The sequence below is a fragment of the Cavia porcellus genome, unplaced genomic scaffold (genome assembly GCF_034190915.1).
Source record: "Cavia porcellus strain 051 isolate PalLab524CR breed Dunkin Hartley unplaced genomic scaffold, mCavPor4.1 scaffold_26, whole genome shotgun sequence".
Taxonomy (NCBI): Eukaryota; Metazoa; Chordata; class Mammalia; order Rodentia; family Caviidae; genus Cavia; species Cavia porcellus.
The window spans coordinates 12473064-12487000 of NW_026947509.1; the positions used below are offsets into that span (position 1 = coordinate 12473064).

General features: G+C 55.5%; 1 protein-coding gene across 5 annotated transcripts; it reads left to right on the forward strand.

The window, feature by feature from the left end:
• Positions 1-336: 336 nt before the first annotated feature.
• Positions 337-12267, forward strand: Batf3 (basic leucine zipper ATF-like transcription factor 3). 5 transcript variants are annotated; one of them, XM_063236738.1, is made up of 6 exons: positions 337-489; positions 1381-1518; positions 1723-1896; positions 4275-4357; positions 4635-4739; positions 11803-12267. In XM_063236738.1, the coding sequence occupies exons 1-6, from the start codon at positions 466-468 to the stop codon at positions 11858-11860; spliced, it is 582 nt and encodes a 193-aa protein (XP_063092808.1). In that variant the 5' UTR covers positions 337-465; the 3' UTR covers positions 11861-12267. The 5 variants fall into 5 exon arrangements, with proteins under 5 accessions (XP_063092808.1, XP_063092810.1, XP_063092809.1 ...); XM_063236739.1 differs by lacking the exons at positions 1723-1896; positions 4275-4357 and having other exon boundaries at positions 365-489; XM_063236741.1 differs by lacking the exons at positions 337-489; positions 4275-4357 and having other exon boundaries at positions 1289-1518; positions 1740-1896.
• Positions 12268-13937: the final 1670 nt, after the last annotated feature.

Genomic DNA, 13937 nt, shown 5'->3' on the forward strand with positions numbered 1-13937 from the left:
TATATAGCAGATTTCAACCTGCATTTTCCCCGTGTTTTAAATTTCTGGCCGTCATAAAACAATTTAGCACGTATACACACATCGTTCAGATATTACCGATTTCATTCCTCGTATCATGTGTAGTCTTAGAAAATCCTCTCCATGTCCAAGGCTTTAGCAAGGCTTTAATTCTGTTCGCTGCCTAATTTTTAATTCTGTCTAATCCATTCGTTTTGATGTAGACGTAGTTCAAATTGATCTCTTCCCTAAAAGCTAACTAGTTAATAAACCTCCTCCTTTAAATATGTTGGAAGAAACCCTTGCGTAATGTAAGCAAGACTAAGTCCCCCGGCAGAGCTCTGCGCTGGCACCGTCCTGGTTCTGCGGGGTCAGACACAGAAGGGACAGCCCCGGGGGACTGAGCTCGTGGTGAGGCTCCGCAAGAACAGAAGAGGCCACAAGCAGAAGAAGCCGGAATGCACTTAAATGCCCAATGGTGCCCCAAACTGGGTCAGTGTTCTTGTTTTGTTAGTCTTAGATTTTTCAAATGCGAAGGTGTCCGGCTGATCCCCTGACCGAGCACAGGGCGCAGAGCTGGCACTCTGCAGACGCTCGGGATGCGGTAGGAATAACTCGGTCGGTTATCCGGACCGAGGAAGCAGAAGGGGACGGGAGAAAGGCGCGAACCCAGCGCACCGGCCGCGCCGTCTCCGCTCGTGGCGCGCACACTCCGGTCGCGCAGCCCGCGCACTCCCGCGGTCCCCCGTGGCAGACGCCCACCCGAGCTTCCCCAGCCGTGCCAGGCTCAGCGGCTCCTCGCCCAGCGTCTGCGGGTCGCATCTCCGACCCAGGCGAGAGCCTCAGGCGCCGGCCAGGGACTCGAAAGGCGGCCCAGTCCCGGCCCGGCCCGGCCCCATCTCTGTCGCTTCCCCGGCCCCGGTCCCTTCCCGCTCCCACGCGCCCATCCGGGCTCGCGCTCCTTCCCGAGGCCACCGGTGCGCCGGCCGCACATCAGACCCGCTAGCTTTTCCTCGCCGGGCTCCGCCGGGCACCGGAAGGCAGGTGGAGGAGACGCGCCACCCCAAGGTCGCCCACTCCACCCGCGGTCTGCATCGCGGAACGGGGTCCGGTCCGTGATGGGCGGAGGCCCTGATCCCGCGTCTGTCCCGAGTGACGGCCAACGCGGGGTGTCGCTGGCTCGACCCGGGCTACGGTCCCCACACGTCTCGGCTCACTCGGGATCCTCAGGCCCTCGGCGACAGGGAGGAAAAGTGACGCTGCTTGCCGCAGCCACGCGCGCCCGGGGCGCAGGGGGCGATCCTCCCGAGAAAGTCCCCGCGGCCGCGCGCACGAAGACGCCGGGAGACCGGGAAAAGCCGGTGACCCCGAGCCACCCTCCAGGGTTGCTCAACCCGAGCTCCCCGAGCGCGCCCCCGCGCCCCGCGTCGCCTCCGTGGGTGGGCTTCGCGCTCCCGCCGGGTTTCGGAGCCACCACGTGATTTCCACGAAGCTCAGGGCAGCAGCGGAAAGGCGACAGGGGTAGGACGGGGGACCCCGAGGTGCAGCGGGAGGGCGAGGGGGGCGCGAAGGAGGCGTGGGGGAGCAGCAGGGGCGGGGCGGGAAGGACCGCGGGGGGGGGGCGGGGCGGGGCGCGGACCCGGCGGGCGCGGGAGCGCGGGCCCAGCGGGGGCGGGGCGAGGTCGGCAGGTGCGGGGCGCGGGGATGCCGACTGCGCGCCCCTAGGCAGAGCCCGCGTGCAGGGCCCGCGCGGCGGCGGCCGCTCCCCGCGAGGCTGCGCGCGGGCGGCCGGGCCGGAGCAGAGCAGCGCCCGGGATGTCGCAAGGGCTCCCGGCCGCAGGCGGTGTCAGCGTCCTGCAGAGCGGCGTCGCAGCGCCCGGGAACGCGCCACCACCGCAGGTAGGGGGCGCGGGCCGCGGGGAGCCGAGGTGGGTGCGGGGCGGAGCCCGAGGCGGGCAGAGGGCCTGGGTTGGCGCGGGCTCGACGTGAGACCCTGCCGCGAGCCCTGTGTCCGCCGGGTGGGGGTGGGGACCGCACGTGGGGTCCGCGCCGTCTTCCCCCTCGTTGCTGCTCGATCTGGGGAGCAGAAGCCAACCCCAGTGCTGCTGCAAACCGTCACCCCATCCGGACAGTTGCCTCCCACGACCCCAGCGTGTACGCAGGACCCGCGGGAGAGACAGGCCAGGGCACTTGCACAGATGGCAGCTGGGACACTGCACGCGCAGCCGCTTAGGGACCTGATGGGTTTTTGCATTCTTATGCTCCCCACCCCCATTCGATCCCAGGTACCTGGTGTCACCCAGTGACCAGGTGTCACACATATCAGAATTGGAGTCTTGGCCACATGGGCTGAGTAACCTTCATCTATTGGCTTAACTTTTTGGAGCCTCAGTTTCCCCATCTGTAAAATGACTATAGCATCAATCACTCCAGATTTTTATGAAGACTGAGATAAGGCTAATGTGCACATATCTCAAGACTTTGCACACCTCTGTCTTGTGTAAATGTTTCTGTTGGCTTGACAGGTATGATCATGCCTGATGGGTTATAAATTCAGTTTAGAGTGGCAGCCCCTGAGGGCAGGATGTGTGCAGCTCCTTTGTGTCTTGAGATGTTTTTGATTATGGTGTATAAAGAGGCTAGCCTAGTGACAAGAACGATGGGGGATCCAATCAGAAATTGCAGCAGGCTTCACGAAGACAGGTACCTGCTGCACGGTGCTGTGCTGTATCAGGCTAAGCCTTAGGCTGCCAGCCAGAAAGTGCCCGTGGTTTGTGGCTGGTGTCCTCACTGGCTAGGAGAGAGTGTGGCACATGGTCCGTACGCAGTTAATGCGTAGTGAAGGTAGGGATGAATTGCACCTATGATAAGTGAGGAAACTGAGAAACTAGAGAAGTTAAGCTGTTTACTCTGGGCCACACTGATCATGAGAGACTAAACTAGGACCTGCGAGACGCTAACCCTCTATCCAGCATGTCCTGGTTGATGCTCCACTTATGTGTCTCAGGACTTGTCTCTGGACCCACACTTTGCCACCTGCAGACCTGTCTGTCTCTGTTCCCTCAGCCGTGCTGTCAGGCCTCTGTTTCTCCTTTATGCTGGCATTTTTGTGCATGGGCTAGAACCCCTTACCTGCCTACCTTGGGGAGGGGAGGTGTGTCTTTCTTATGAGGGGTACGAGACCACAGAAAAAGATAACTAAAAGGGTTAGTTTGTATGATCGATGTTTGCATTTCATTAATATTTGTGTTCAACTCGTGTGTGTCTGTGCACGCGCCACTGGCTCTTCCTCCTCTTCATTATCCATCTTCTTCGCCTTTTTCATCTTCTTTGGAGGCCTTAAGAGTAAGGCCAGGGATTTAGCTCAGCAGCTTAAGTGTCTACCTGGCAAGCTCGAGGTTGTGAGTTCAATCCTGTGTACAAAAAACACTAGTATTTTTTTCCCTCTTTTGAGATCTTCTCATGGGGTCTGGAATGCAAATACTTCTGTGTTTTCCATGTTTTTTAGAATACACAAAGTGTATTTAGCACGGCAGGTACATTTTCCTGTTTACCTGTTTCATTTTTATACCTGTAAAATGAAGAAGGATTTGATGTATTTGGCACAATTCCATTCATAGCTGAGTCTTCTTTTTTCTTTCTTTTTCATTGCTCTGCTGGGGATTGAACCCAGGGCCTTTTCTTGGAGCCGGACCCCGGTGCTTTTTGATTTTTTTTTCTTTTGAGACAGGGCCTTCCCGGGTCACTCAGGGGTCCAGGCTGTCCTTGAAGTTGTGATCCTCTTGCCTTGGCTTCCTGGAGTGCTGGGATTATGTAGCTTGAGTTTCAGGTCACATCGTACATTTGCATTTTGACTTACTCTGTCCCCTGAAATGAAGCGTGAGTCAGGCAGTGTCCAAAGAAGCACTCTGTCGGCACAGCTTTCTGATCACTGTGTGGGAGGATCACCCGCGTGGCTTAGAGCAGTGCTGGGCGTATAATCAATCACAGGGTGACACGGCTTCCAGGGTACCTGTATGTAAGTGGGGCCCTAAGGGCTGGCCGCACAGCAGGTTCGAAATAGCAAAGCCGCCCCCACTTTCCCGGTCTCAGATGAGCAGCAGAACACCACAGCCCTTCCTGGCACACGCCCTGTGGGGTAGAGGTTTGTGAACGTTGGTTTGGAGACCCAGCAGACCTGAGTTCCACTTCCCGCTGCCCGCGGGGAGTGCGATACCTGGAGCAAGGTTTTAGCCTGAGTTTCTTATTACTCATCTTTTAATTTTTTGCTTTTTCAGGCAGGGTCTCAGTGTGTAGCCCAGACTGGCCGCAAACTTGGGGTGATCCTCTCACCTCAGCCTCCTGAGTGCTGGGGTATCAGGCATGTTCCTTTGTGCCCAGCTTACTTTGCAAACTTGTGGTGCTGGTGGGACACAAGCACTGTACCCCGAGGTGTAGCTGCAGCCCTCCTGCTCCCATCCCGGGGATCAAGGACACACGAGTGTCTGTGTCAGGGAGATGAGGGGGCTGTGATTGGGTCCCTGCTGCCAGCCAAACATGAACTGGTGGAGGTCAAGGAGCAATGCCCAGTGAAGGGGAGGGCAGGGAAGGGTTAGGTGAGGGATGTCTGTATCACTGTCACCCAATGTCACCCCCAGAGCCCTGAAGATGATGACAGGAAGGTCCGAAGGAGGGAAAAGAATCGAGTTGCTGCTCAGAGGAGTCGGAAGAAGCAGACCCAGAAGGCTGACAAGCTCCACGAGGTGAGGCTGTGGTTGGCAGCGCCACAGGGAGGAGCCACCGGCGTGACAAGGATGTCCCCGTGGCCCTCAGTGGGCGGCACCCTCCAGGTCCTTCCCTGCCCGGTGGTGTTGAGTCTTCACTCATGGACCTCTGCGCTTCACCCCAGAACACACTTTCATGACAAAGCTGAGCAGAGCGAGGCGCCGCCCTCCACCCTGATGCCTGTTAAAACCCTGATGCTGCTTCTTTCCGCATCTCACTTCCCTGCTGCTTAAACCGAGTAGTCTTCACCTGGGACCCCGGAGCCCAGTTCCGAGTCATTCCTCAGCGCTCCGTGCCTTAATTGCCAGTCCTCCGCCTCCACCCAGCACATGTGTGTGCACAGGTGTGTGTATGAGTACACACACACACACACACACACACACACACACAGAGGCGCTTTTAAGGAAATTGTTTCCAGGGGGCCACCAGTGCCCAGGCACCCTCTTTCCAGGGCCGTCTTTCTGGTCTCACCATGCTTGACCTTGCTGGAACATTTTCCTCCAAGTCCATCCCTTTTTGAAGTTTTTCTCCTTTTGCTTTGAAAGACCACACTTTCCAGTTCTCCAGACCAGCTTCACATTTGTTTATTTATTTACTTATGGTGGTCCTGAGGAACCGAACCCAGAGCCTGTGTGTGCAAAGCAAGAACTCTACCACTGGGCCACAAGCTCAGCCCCACCACTTTTTAATTCTCGGTGTTGGTGTTGACAGCATTTCCCACGCTGCCCCCCCCCTTTAATCTCACCCTGGAAGTGGGAACTTGTTCATCTTTCTCCTGGCATCAGCTTCCAACAGAGTTCCCCAGGCAGGCAGGGCCTCCATCCTGGACCCTGGCACGGCACTGTCTGCTTAGGAGTCTTCCTAGATGGCAGAACGCCCTGTGTTCAGTGACTTTCTTCTCCCAGGCCTCACTGGTAGCTCACGGTGCCCACCACCTTCCTTCCCTCTCCTCAGAGCAGGTGCCTGGTGTCTGGGTTTGTTCCCTGTGCTCTTGCTGACTGCCACATTGATTTGACTCGTGGTTCTGGGGCTGGGACATCCTGAGGGCCAGCTTGTAGCTTTGTAGCATGATAGAGGGCGTCCTGTGGCCAGGATGGATGGATTGGGGACCAAGATTCCAGCACATCCTCTTCTGGGGGACACATGCAAACCATAGCATGGGAGTTTCTCTTCCAAGATGTTGTTTTCCTTGATCTGTGGCATCATCCCTCAGCTGGACATGAGAACCGCTCCGAATCAGGAGCTGCCCTCGGGAGCATTCAAGGATTTACCCAGAGAATCAGCAGCAGGTCTCCTCTTGGAGGGTCGGTGTGCACAACAAACGGTTTTGGTTTAGCTTTTTCCTGCCGTGCTTTCATGCTTTCCTGTCACAGGTTGCCTTAGCAGAGCCAGTCTGAGAGGTTGACACACAGAGCCTCCGCTGTCAGGTGGAGAGAAGGGCATCTCTAAAAACTAGCCAGCAGTGAGCTCAGGATGAATTTAGAACACTCTTAATCCAAGGAGATGGTGCCAGCTCACTGACACCAGTTCCCAGCACGGTGCACGTAATGAGTCCAGATTCCTTCTGCAGACCAAGGCCTCCGACCAGCAAGGAGGCCTCCTCGGTCCTTAGTAGTCCTCTGAATGCCGGCACAGAAGATGCCAAAGCCCTTGCTTGCTTTCTTCTTTACCTGCTGCTCCCAGGGCCGCTGTGCTTCTAGGTTTGTGTTTCCAAAGAGCCCCAAAGAGAACTTGCAACTCACAGTTACACCAGGCCCCTGTGTTCAGACTGTGGGTGCCGTCTGGACAGGTGAGGCCAGACCCGGAGGGAGCTTCTCGGGCCTCATCAGCCGTCCAGGTGACCAAGTGTCTCGAACAGGATCTTTCGTGGAGCGAGGAAGCAGGTCCATCCTACATTTACTGGGTACTCTTGTAGGCAGGGTGTCACCATCGGGTCACAGAGAGAAGAGGGAGATCTCGGGCCTGTCCTTGGCGCTGCGGAGAAGGTGTTTCCTCATTCGCTCCAGACTCTGGAAGCTTCTGTGTTCCTTGGTTTATGGTCGCCTTTCAGCTCCAAAGCCAGTGACGGCTGGTGGAGCCTTTCTCATGCTATGTTCCTGTCATCCCATCCCATCTTCCTTTCCTGACTCCTTATCCATTTATGAGTTCCCCCTGGTGACACTGTGCTGCTCCTGGGTGACCCATGACAATATGCCCGTGTTACACTTCTTAACTTGATCACATCTGCAAAGTCCCCTTTGCTGTGTCACGTGACACATTCGCAGGTGCCATGATACATAAATACTCATGTAACGTTACTAGGTGTCAAAAAAAAGTCCACCTGGATGACGTGTTGCTCTCTCTCTCTCTTCCTGTCATTTTCTGATTTGGTAACCAAGGAAACCAGGTGCTGGGAAGTTAGGCCCACATTTCCTCCTGCCCCATGCCTCTTAGATGTGGAGGGCCCCCTGCAGGGCCTCCTGTTCTCCTGGCCATCCCCCGGACAGTTACGGCGCCTGCCCCCTTCCAGAATGGAGAGGGTGGCCTTGAGGTGAGCGCCCTTTGGGAAAGGACACTCCCTTTTCCTCTTTCACTTGGGGACCCTGCACCAGTGGCAGATTAGGAGCGTGACTCTATCTGTATTCAAGCATCCTAGCTATAACTTTCCTTACCCCTTCTCATGGCACCCAAGGGTCGCTGGTCACCATGGGTGTGAGGGGCAGGCAGTATAGGGAAATGGAGATGCACCCCAAACTCTGCAGGATGAGAGGGATGTCACATCTGGGTCCAAAGGTGCCCCATGAACAATGTCTTCGCTGTTGCTTGCTGCCTGCTTGTGGGAGGTGTTCTGTCTATGGGGAGCCTGTCCTTTGCGTACTGGAGGTGGGTGACTGGTTTAAAGATGGAGTGAAAGGTACTTGCCCCGTGCTCCCATGGGCCGATGGCATGACACATGGCACTTTGCTATGGGTCACATTAGAAAATTCCTAGCCAGGTGTGGTGGCACACACCTGTATTCCCAGAACCAGGAAGGCTGAGGCAGGAGGATCGCCACGAGTTCAGGGTCAGCTTGAACTACATAGTGAGTTCAAGGCCAGCCTGGAGCTTGTCTCTGAAAAAAAAAAAAAAAGAAACTCTTGGGGACCCCAGAATTCCTGGACTTCATCTAGGACAAGAAAACAGAGCAAGATCCTATGTGTAGAAACCTCCTCATGCCTGAGTGTCGAAGGGCCTCACTCTGACCTGCTGGTCGCTAGAAGCAGGAGGAGCCCATCCATCCCAGCCCTGTACCACGGGGCAGAATTCCTAAACACTCAGGTAGTTCCAGCTTTTCCCGGATACCAGTGAGGGGGATGCTTACAGAAGGACCAGACCCCCTTTTCTCTTTGGCTCACATTCTTGCACACCCCATTTGTCCTTGAGCCCTTGTCACCTCCAGCACCCAGAAAAGCCTTCTTCAGCCCTGCTGTTGTGAGTTTCTTGGCTGCTCTGGGAAGGAGGGATGGGCAGAGTGGGGAAGAGCGGTGTGGCTCAAGCCCAGCACAGTTCTCCCCTCCAGCTGCTGTCTGGGCAGTGACACTGTGGGGGTGGGGGAGGGGGCGACTCCCACCTCTGTTCAGCGCTGGATGGCAAGCGCTGGCCAGAGTCCGCATACACAGAAGGAAACCGAGGTTTAGCACCAGGGTCTCTAAGGCAACCGGAAGGAAGGTGGCCCAGAAGTGGGTCAGGCACCCAGCGATGTCAGATCGAGAAAGAATCTGAGTCAGAAGAGAGAGGCCGTGGTACCATCCTTACCAGCCCCACGGGCCTGGAAGTGACAGATGGCTTGGGCAGTCCGGCTGTGGTTGGCACTGTCACTTTTGATTTTCAGATAGTGTGTGTGCTAAGACAGTGTTTCATGTCAGTACTGTCACGGGCCGAGGGACGGTGACGTTCATCTGCACCGCCCTGGCTGGTGACAGAGTGGCTTTGCTGGGAAGTACATCAGCTTGAGGCCCCGGGATGGCTGAGTGGTGAAGTCCTGTGAGCATGCGGCCTCCTTCTGGTAACCACCTCGGGGAAATTCAGGCCCAGACTCTGCCGATCGCCTGCAAAATCTCTGATGCTGCCTGGGTGTCACAGTTGACTTTGACATCACGGCCCAGACCCCAAGCTCCGTGACCCTGGAAGTGTCATGCCCCTCTCAGCTGCAGTGCTTGTGAGGTGCAGCTCCGGGTCCTGCTGGTGGCCTTTTCCTGCCTCCCCTTTATACCTAGAGTGTCCCCTCTATTGCCCAGTACCTGCTTCGGCTTCTCTGCCAGTCCTCAATCCTGTCCCCAGACCCAGGGGACCTGGGGAGCCTCTTACTTAGTCCCAGAACAGAATGCCCAAACCTCAGCACTCGGGGAACCCAGGGCTGGCTGCATCTTTGAGGGGCAGTGTCCTGCAGGACCCTGAGCAGCCTCACTGGCCACCACCCACTGGGGACAGCATTGCCACTAACCTATCTGTGACAACCAGAACTCTAAGACACCATCATCTGTGCCCAAGTGTCCTCAGCGGGGGACTGCCGAAGTCTCCCCCTTTGAGGACCACCAGAGGTGACCTCATTTTGGAGGTGGGACTGGTATTGGCAGTGATTTCACCACCTCGGACTTTCAGGTGTGTGCCCTGACACTGTATTCTGGCACATTCTCTGGGGTGGCAGCTTGGTGACCCCAAATCCCATCCCATGACAGAAAATTCACAGCTTAGTCAGATTTGAGCCATGAATTTTCATGCCGAAGTCAAACGCTGGAAGTCATCAAGAGCCGGTGTCCTCTGTTTATCTTTTTATTTATGTTAACGCTAGAACTTTTTTCTCAGTGTGCCGTGGATTTCATTTTTGCCTTTTGTTCCCAGTCAGTATTCTCTGACCTCTTGTTCCTCCCCTGCCAGCTCCTCTTTTTATTTTTATGGAACTGGTCCTCCCCTGCCAGCTCCTCTTTTTATTTTTATGGAACTGGTCCTCCCCAGAGATGTTTATTACTTTTCTTCTTACCTCCTCAGCTCAGTAAAAGTCCCTCAGCAGATTTGGGAGTAAAACTTAAATCCCAGCTGAGAAAGTCCCTGTGGAGAGGGCAGCTAGGTGAGGGGCCTCCCTGGCGGCCCAGCTCCGGAGTCTTTCCACGTAGGGCTCTGGAGAGCAGTGGTGCCTCAGGGCAGCAGGAGGCCACAGGGCTCCCCGGCTTCCAGAGGGGCGCTCAGAGGCTGTGAGCATCTTGCTGCGGTTGGCAGACGTAACCAGGCAGTTAGGAATATTCTGCCTGAGGGAGCACTTTCCGTCTTGGAGCCAGGTAACATGTTAGCTTAGAACCATTCATATGTTTCTCTCGAGTGTGTGGGGCATTTCTGGTTGCACTGTGGAGCAAATGTGTGTGTGTCTGTGTGTGTGTGTGTGTGTGTGTGTGTGTGTGCACACGTGCATGCTTGCCCCTCTAGTCTCTCCTTTGTGCAAATTTTCCATGAGCCTGGGCCTCTGGTCCCTCCTCCCTCTCAGACTTTCTGCTTGGCCATCAGGGGCTTGCTGCTGGGTTTGGACACTCACTGCCAGTTTGGGGCTGGCACTGGTCAGGCCAGAGGACATGATGAGGACCAGGTTGGGAGGCGAGGAGGAGGACATGGAGGCAGCAGGGGCTCAGCACTAACGAAGCCATACTGGCCCAGGGCGGCCTGTGTGTGTGGTGGGGGAGGGCCAGGCCTGCTGTCCCTGGGAACTTCCTGCCTGCTGGTGTGGGGGACTGGGACAGCCCCTGCCTACAACCTGTCTGAGGTGCTGGGTCCTGAAAGAGAAGAAGGTACCCTGGGGGACAAAGGCGGTAAGGGAGGACAGAGGACAGGGGATGAGGGGTCAGGAACACAGGAACGGGTGATCAAAATATACAGTGACTGTTTAAATTTTTAAAAATAGTTATTACTGACAAAAACATTGCTTTTTAAACCCCCTCAAAATACACTCCCCCCCCCATGATGAGTGTGCTTTAGACACACTCATCCCATCCTCCCTGCCACTTTCTGAAGCAGTTCTGCAAATCCTCCCTCCTGAGTGTCTTTACGAGGTGTGCTCGTAAGTAGAGAAAACACTGCTGCCTGGTGCCATCTAGCAGAAAGGCAGCCTCGTGAGAGCGTCACCCTGTGCCCTTATCCACCTTATTCACCAGGCCTGGTACTGTGGGACTCCTGGCTCTTCCCCAAAGTCGGAGTGACAGGTAAATAAATGTCTGAATCAATTCAGGAGATGGAGGCAGATACAACTGAAGACACTCATGAAACAGGGCTTGCAGAACTGCTCCAGGAAGTGGTGAGAATGATGGGATGAGTGTTTTCAAAGCAAGGGGAGATTTTGGAGAGACTTATCGGCAATGTGTCTTTACTGTAATAATTAAATGATAGCTATGTTTTTTTATCACACCTTGTAGACACTGGCTTTCAAATAGAGCAGGTCAGAAGGACAAAGCCTGACCTTTGAAGGTGCCAGGGCCCCACCCCAGATCGATGCATGAACTAGAACATTAAACAGGTTTCTAAAAGGGAACTCTGACCTCACGCTCACCTCTCACCCCAGGTCTGAGCCTGGTTCCTGATCTGGTGGGAGCTTATCAGTTAGTGCCAGAACAAAGGCGAAGTATGTTTGCAAGCATTTATTTGAACGTAACACTTGTTATGTTCCAGGTTCTAAGTGGTGAAGGTGTAGCCAGGAACCTAGCAGAAGCCTCCAGAAAAGCAGAACAGCAGCGTGGAGGTGGAGGTGGGGAGGGACGGGTGCAAAGGGGACTTTTTGGGGTGAAGGCAATTTCTGCATATTTATCAGCACAGGTACACGCATCTGTCGGGCACTCATTGAACTGGATGCTTAAAATAGATGCATTTTATGTAAATGACGCTTCCGTAGAGTTGATTCAAGAACACAGCCCTGCCCCGGCTGGCCGCGCTCGTCCTGGTGGGAGGAGAGTGACCCAAAGCCGAAGCTGTAGCACATAGTGATGAGCTTCCGGCGGCGGGCATCGGACTGTGGTTCCAGAAAGGCCGTTCTGTTCCCACCAGGAGTACGAGTGCCTGGAGCAGGAGAATGCCTTACTGCGCAGGGAGATCGCCAAGCTGAACGAGGAGCTGCAGCAGCTGAGCCTGGCGCTGAAGGAGCACGAGAAGATGTGCCCACTGCTGCTCTGCCCCATGAACTTTGTGCCTGGGCTGCGGCCTGACCCAGTGGCCAGCTGCCTGCCGCGATGACCCTCGAGGACCTCCTCCTCTCTCCACCTTTACACCCTGAGCCAGGGTCCTGCGTCCTGGGGCAGGCACCTGGGTCCTGCCACCTCCTTCGAGGAGCTCTGGGCCTCTGCACTGCGACACTGCTGCTTCCCGCGGGAGAAGGCTGGTATCACACCTGACCCTCAGGGACCTGGGGCCAGGGAGCCAACGAGAAGCCACTCACAGAAGTCGCAGCCAGTGGGTCCTGCTGTTCTACAGGATATGTTCTTTAGGTTTTGGGTAATAAAAATGGTCACTGTCTTGCCTTTCTCCAGATTCTTGGGATTTAGGGGCACAAGGCAGCTTCTCTTCCCTGACCCTATGGTGGGTCCCACCTGTGTGTCACCCCCACGGCCTCATCCATGGTGGACCGGAGAGTGGCACTGTGCCGGAGAGTGGCACAGTGTTTTTCAGTTTTCTGCAGGGCAGAAAGGACCCAGCCAGACCTGACTTGTGTTTGGCCAGGCTTTGTGTGACCCTGCACTTGGCCCTGCCTCATGCTGACCCTCATGAGAGGGTCTCTTCCAAGTGGTTCTCCCCTCCTCCCTGCAGTCCAGATCACCTTCCCGCTCTGCAAGGAGCTCATTGGAGGACAGAATTACTTTATGTTAGAGAAAAAGGAAATTGCTCCCCTTATTTAAAAACAAATATTTGGGTAGATGAGACAAGGAGGAATTTCCTTGTCCAAGTCCATTCTCTCAGGTAAGATAGACCCATACCAAGCTAGAACTCGGCCACTTGGTAAGGTGTCCCCATCCTTTTCAACCTCTGTCCCTGGAGCGGCAGGGGTGGTGGAGGGCGGGGCTGTCCCACTGTAAAGGGAACAAGAAGTGGGAACAGAAAGGAGGTATTTTGTTGTAAAAGGTTAAAAAGAGAAAGAAAAAAAAAGAGGGCGGCCCTCGAGTTAGGGACCCTTAGGTGTGAATACTGGCTGCTCCCCACAAACCTGCTTTGCCGGGAAGGCTTCCTCTTCCCCTTGGAGTTCAGCTTGGCTTATCCATCTCTGATAGGCTAAAAGCTGCAAGACTCCTGCTTCTGGCAGGAGAAGGCAGGAGTTGAATAGGGCTAGGACCTGCAGGGAGCCCTGGTCGAAGCTTCCCATGAGGCTGCTTCAGGACTGGTTAGGAAAAAAGGAGACTGCAATTCTTGGGCCTGTCCCTGCAGATGAGGGCAAGGGGCTTGCTCAAGGTCGCTGCAGACCCCAGCTGGTCTGACTTTGGGTTAAGGGGGAAGTCAGCAGGTGTCTAACTGCAGGGATCAGTTTGCCCCTCAGAGGCTGGCCAGATGCACCTGGCAGAGCGTACTCGGAGCCGCACAGGGCCTGCGTGGCCGTAATGTGCAGTGAAGCCTGTGTGTGTAGGTGTTTGGCTCCAGGTCGTGCAGAGGGCTCTGGCTCTCAGCGCCATCCTAGACCCCTCGCCTGACCTCTAAATTCCAGCCGTCTGGCCTGGCTGCTATCCTCTGACCTACGGTCACTGCTGTTCTATGCTACCCCCATGACACTACACAGCCAACCCCAGCTGTTCACACCTGCCGGCCCCATGGGTCTGATTTTCCTTCAGCCCTGACCAGCTTGACCTCATGGAAACCCCTGGCTCCATACCATCATGCAGTGGCCAGTTTCCTTCCCTTCCTTTGCTCTGTGCCATCAAGGCCTTAGAGTCCCTCCAGATCCTCTAGTTTGGCAGGCTGGGGAGGAGAGATGGAGTGAGGGCTGTGCCCTGGAGGTGACAGGACCCCTACCCACAGCCACTGGCCAGAAGTCAAACACATAGCTTGGTCCGTATGAAGGGAACTAGGTTTGGTAACTGTTAGTCTCTGACCTAAGTTTGAGGCTTCACTCTTACCCCCTTCTGGGAATGGCCCACTTGAAGGTTGCCAGTAAACTGCTCAATCTATCGGGGACATCTTGGGCTTTGTCTCATCTGACT

Excerpts from the sequence above, each read along its gene's own strand:
- Batf3 (XM_063236738.1), top strand. The coding sequence starts at position 466 with ATGCCCAATGGTGCCCCAAACTGG. Across the intron at positions 1,519-1,722 it reads GCAGCGGAAAGGCGACAGGG|GCAGAGCCCGCGTGCAGGGC; the intron begins GTAGGACGGGGG and ends GCGCGCCCCTAG. Across the intron at positions 4,358-4,634 it reads CCTGAGTGCTGGGGTATCAG|AGCCCTGAAGATGATGACAG; the intron begins GCATGTTCCTTT and ends TGTCACCCCCAG.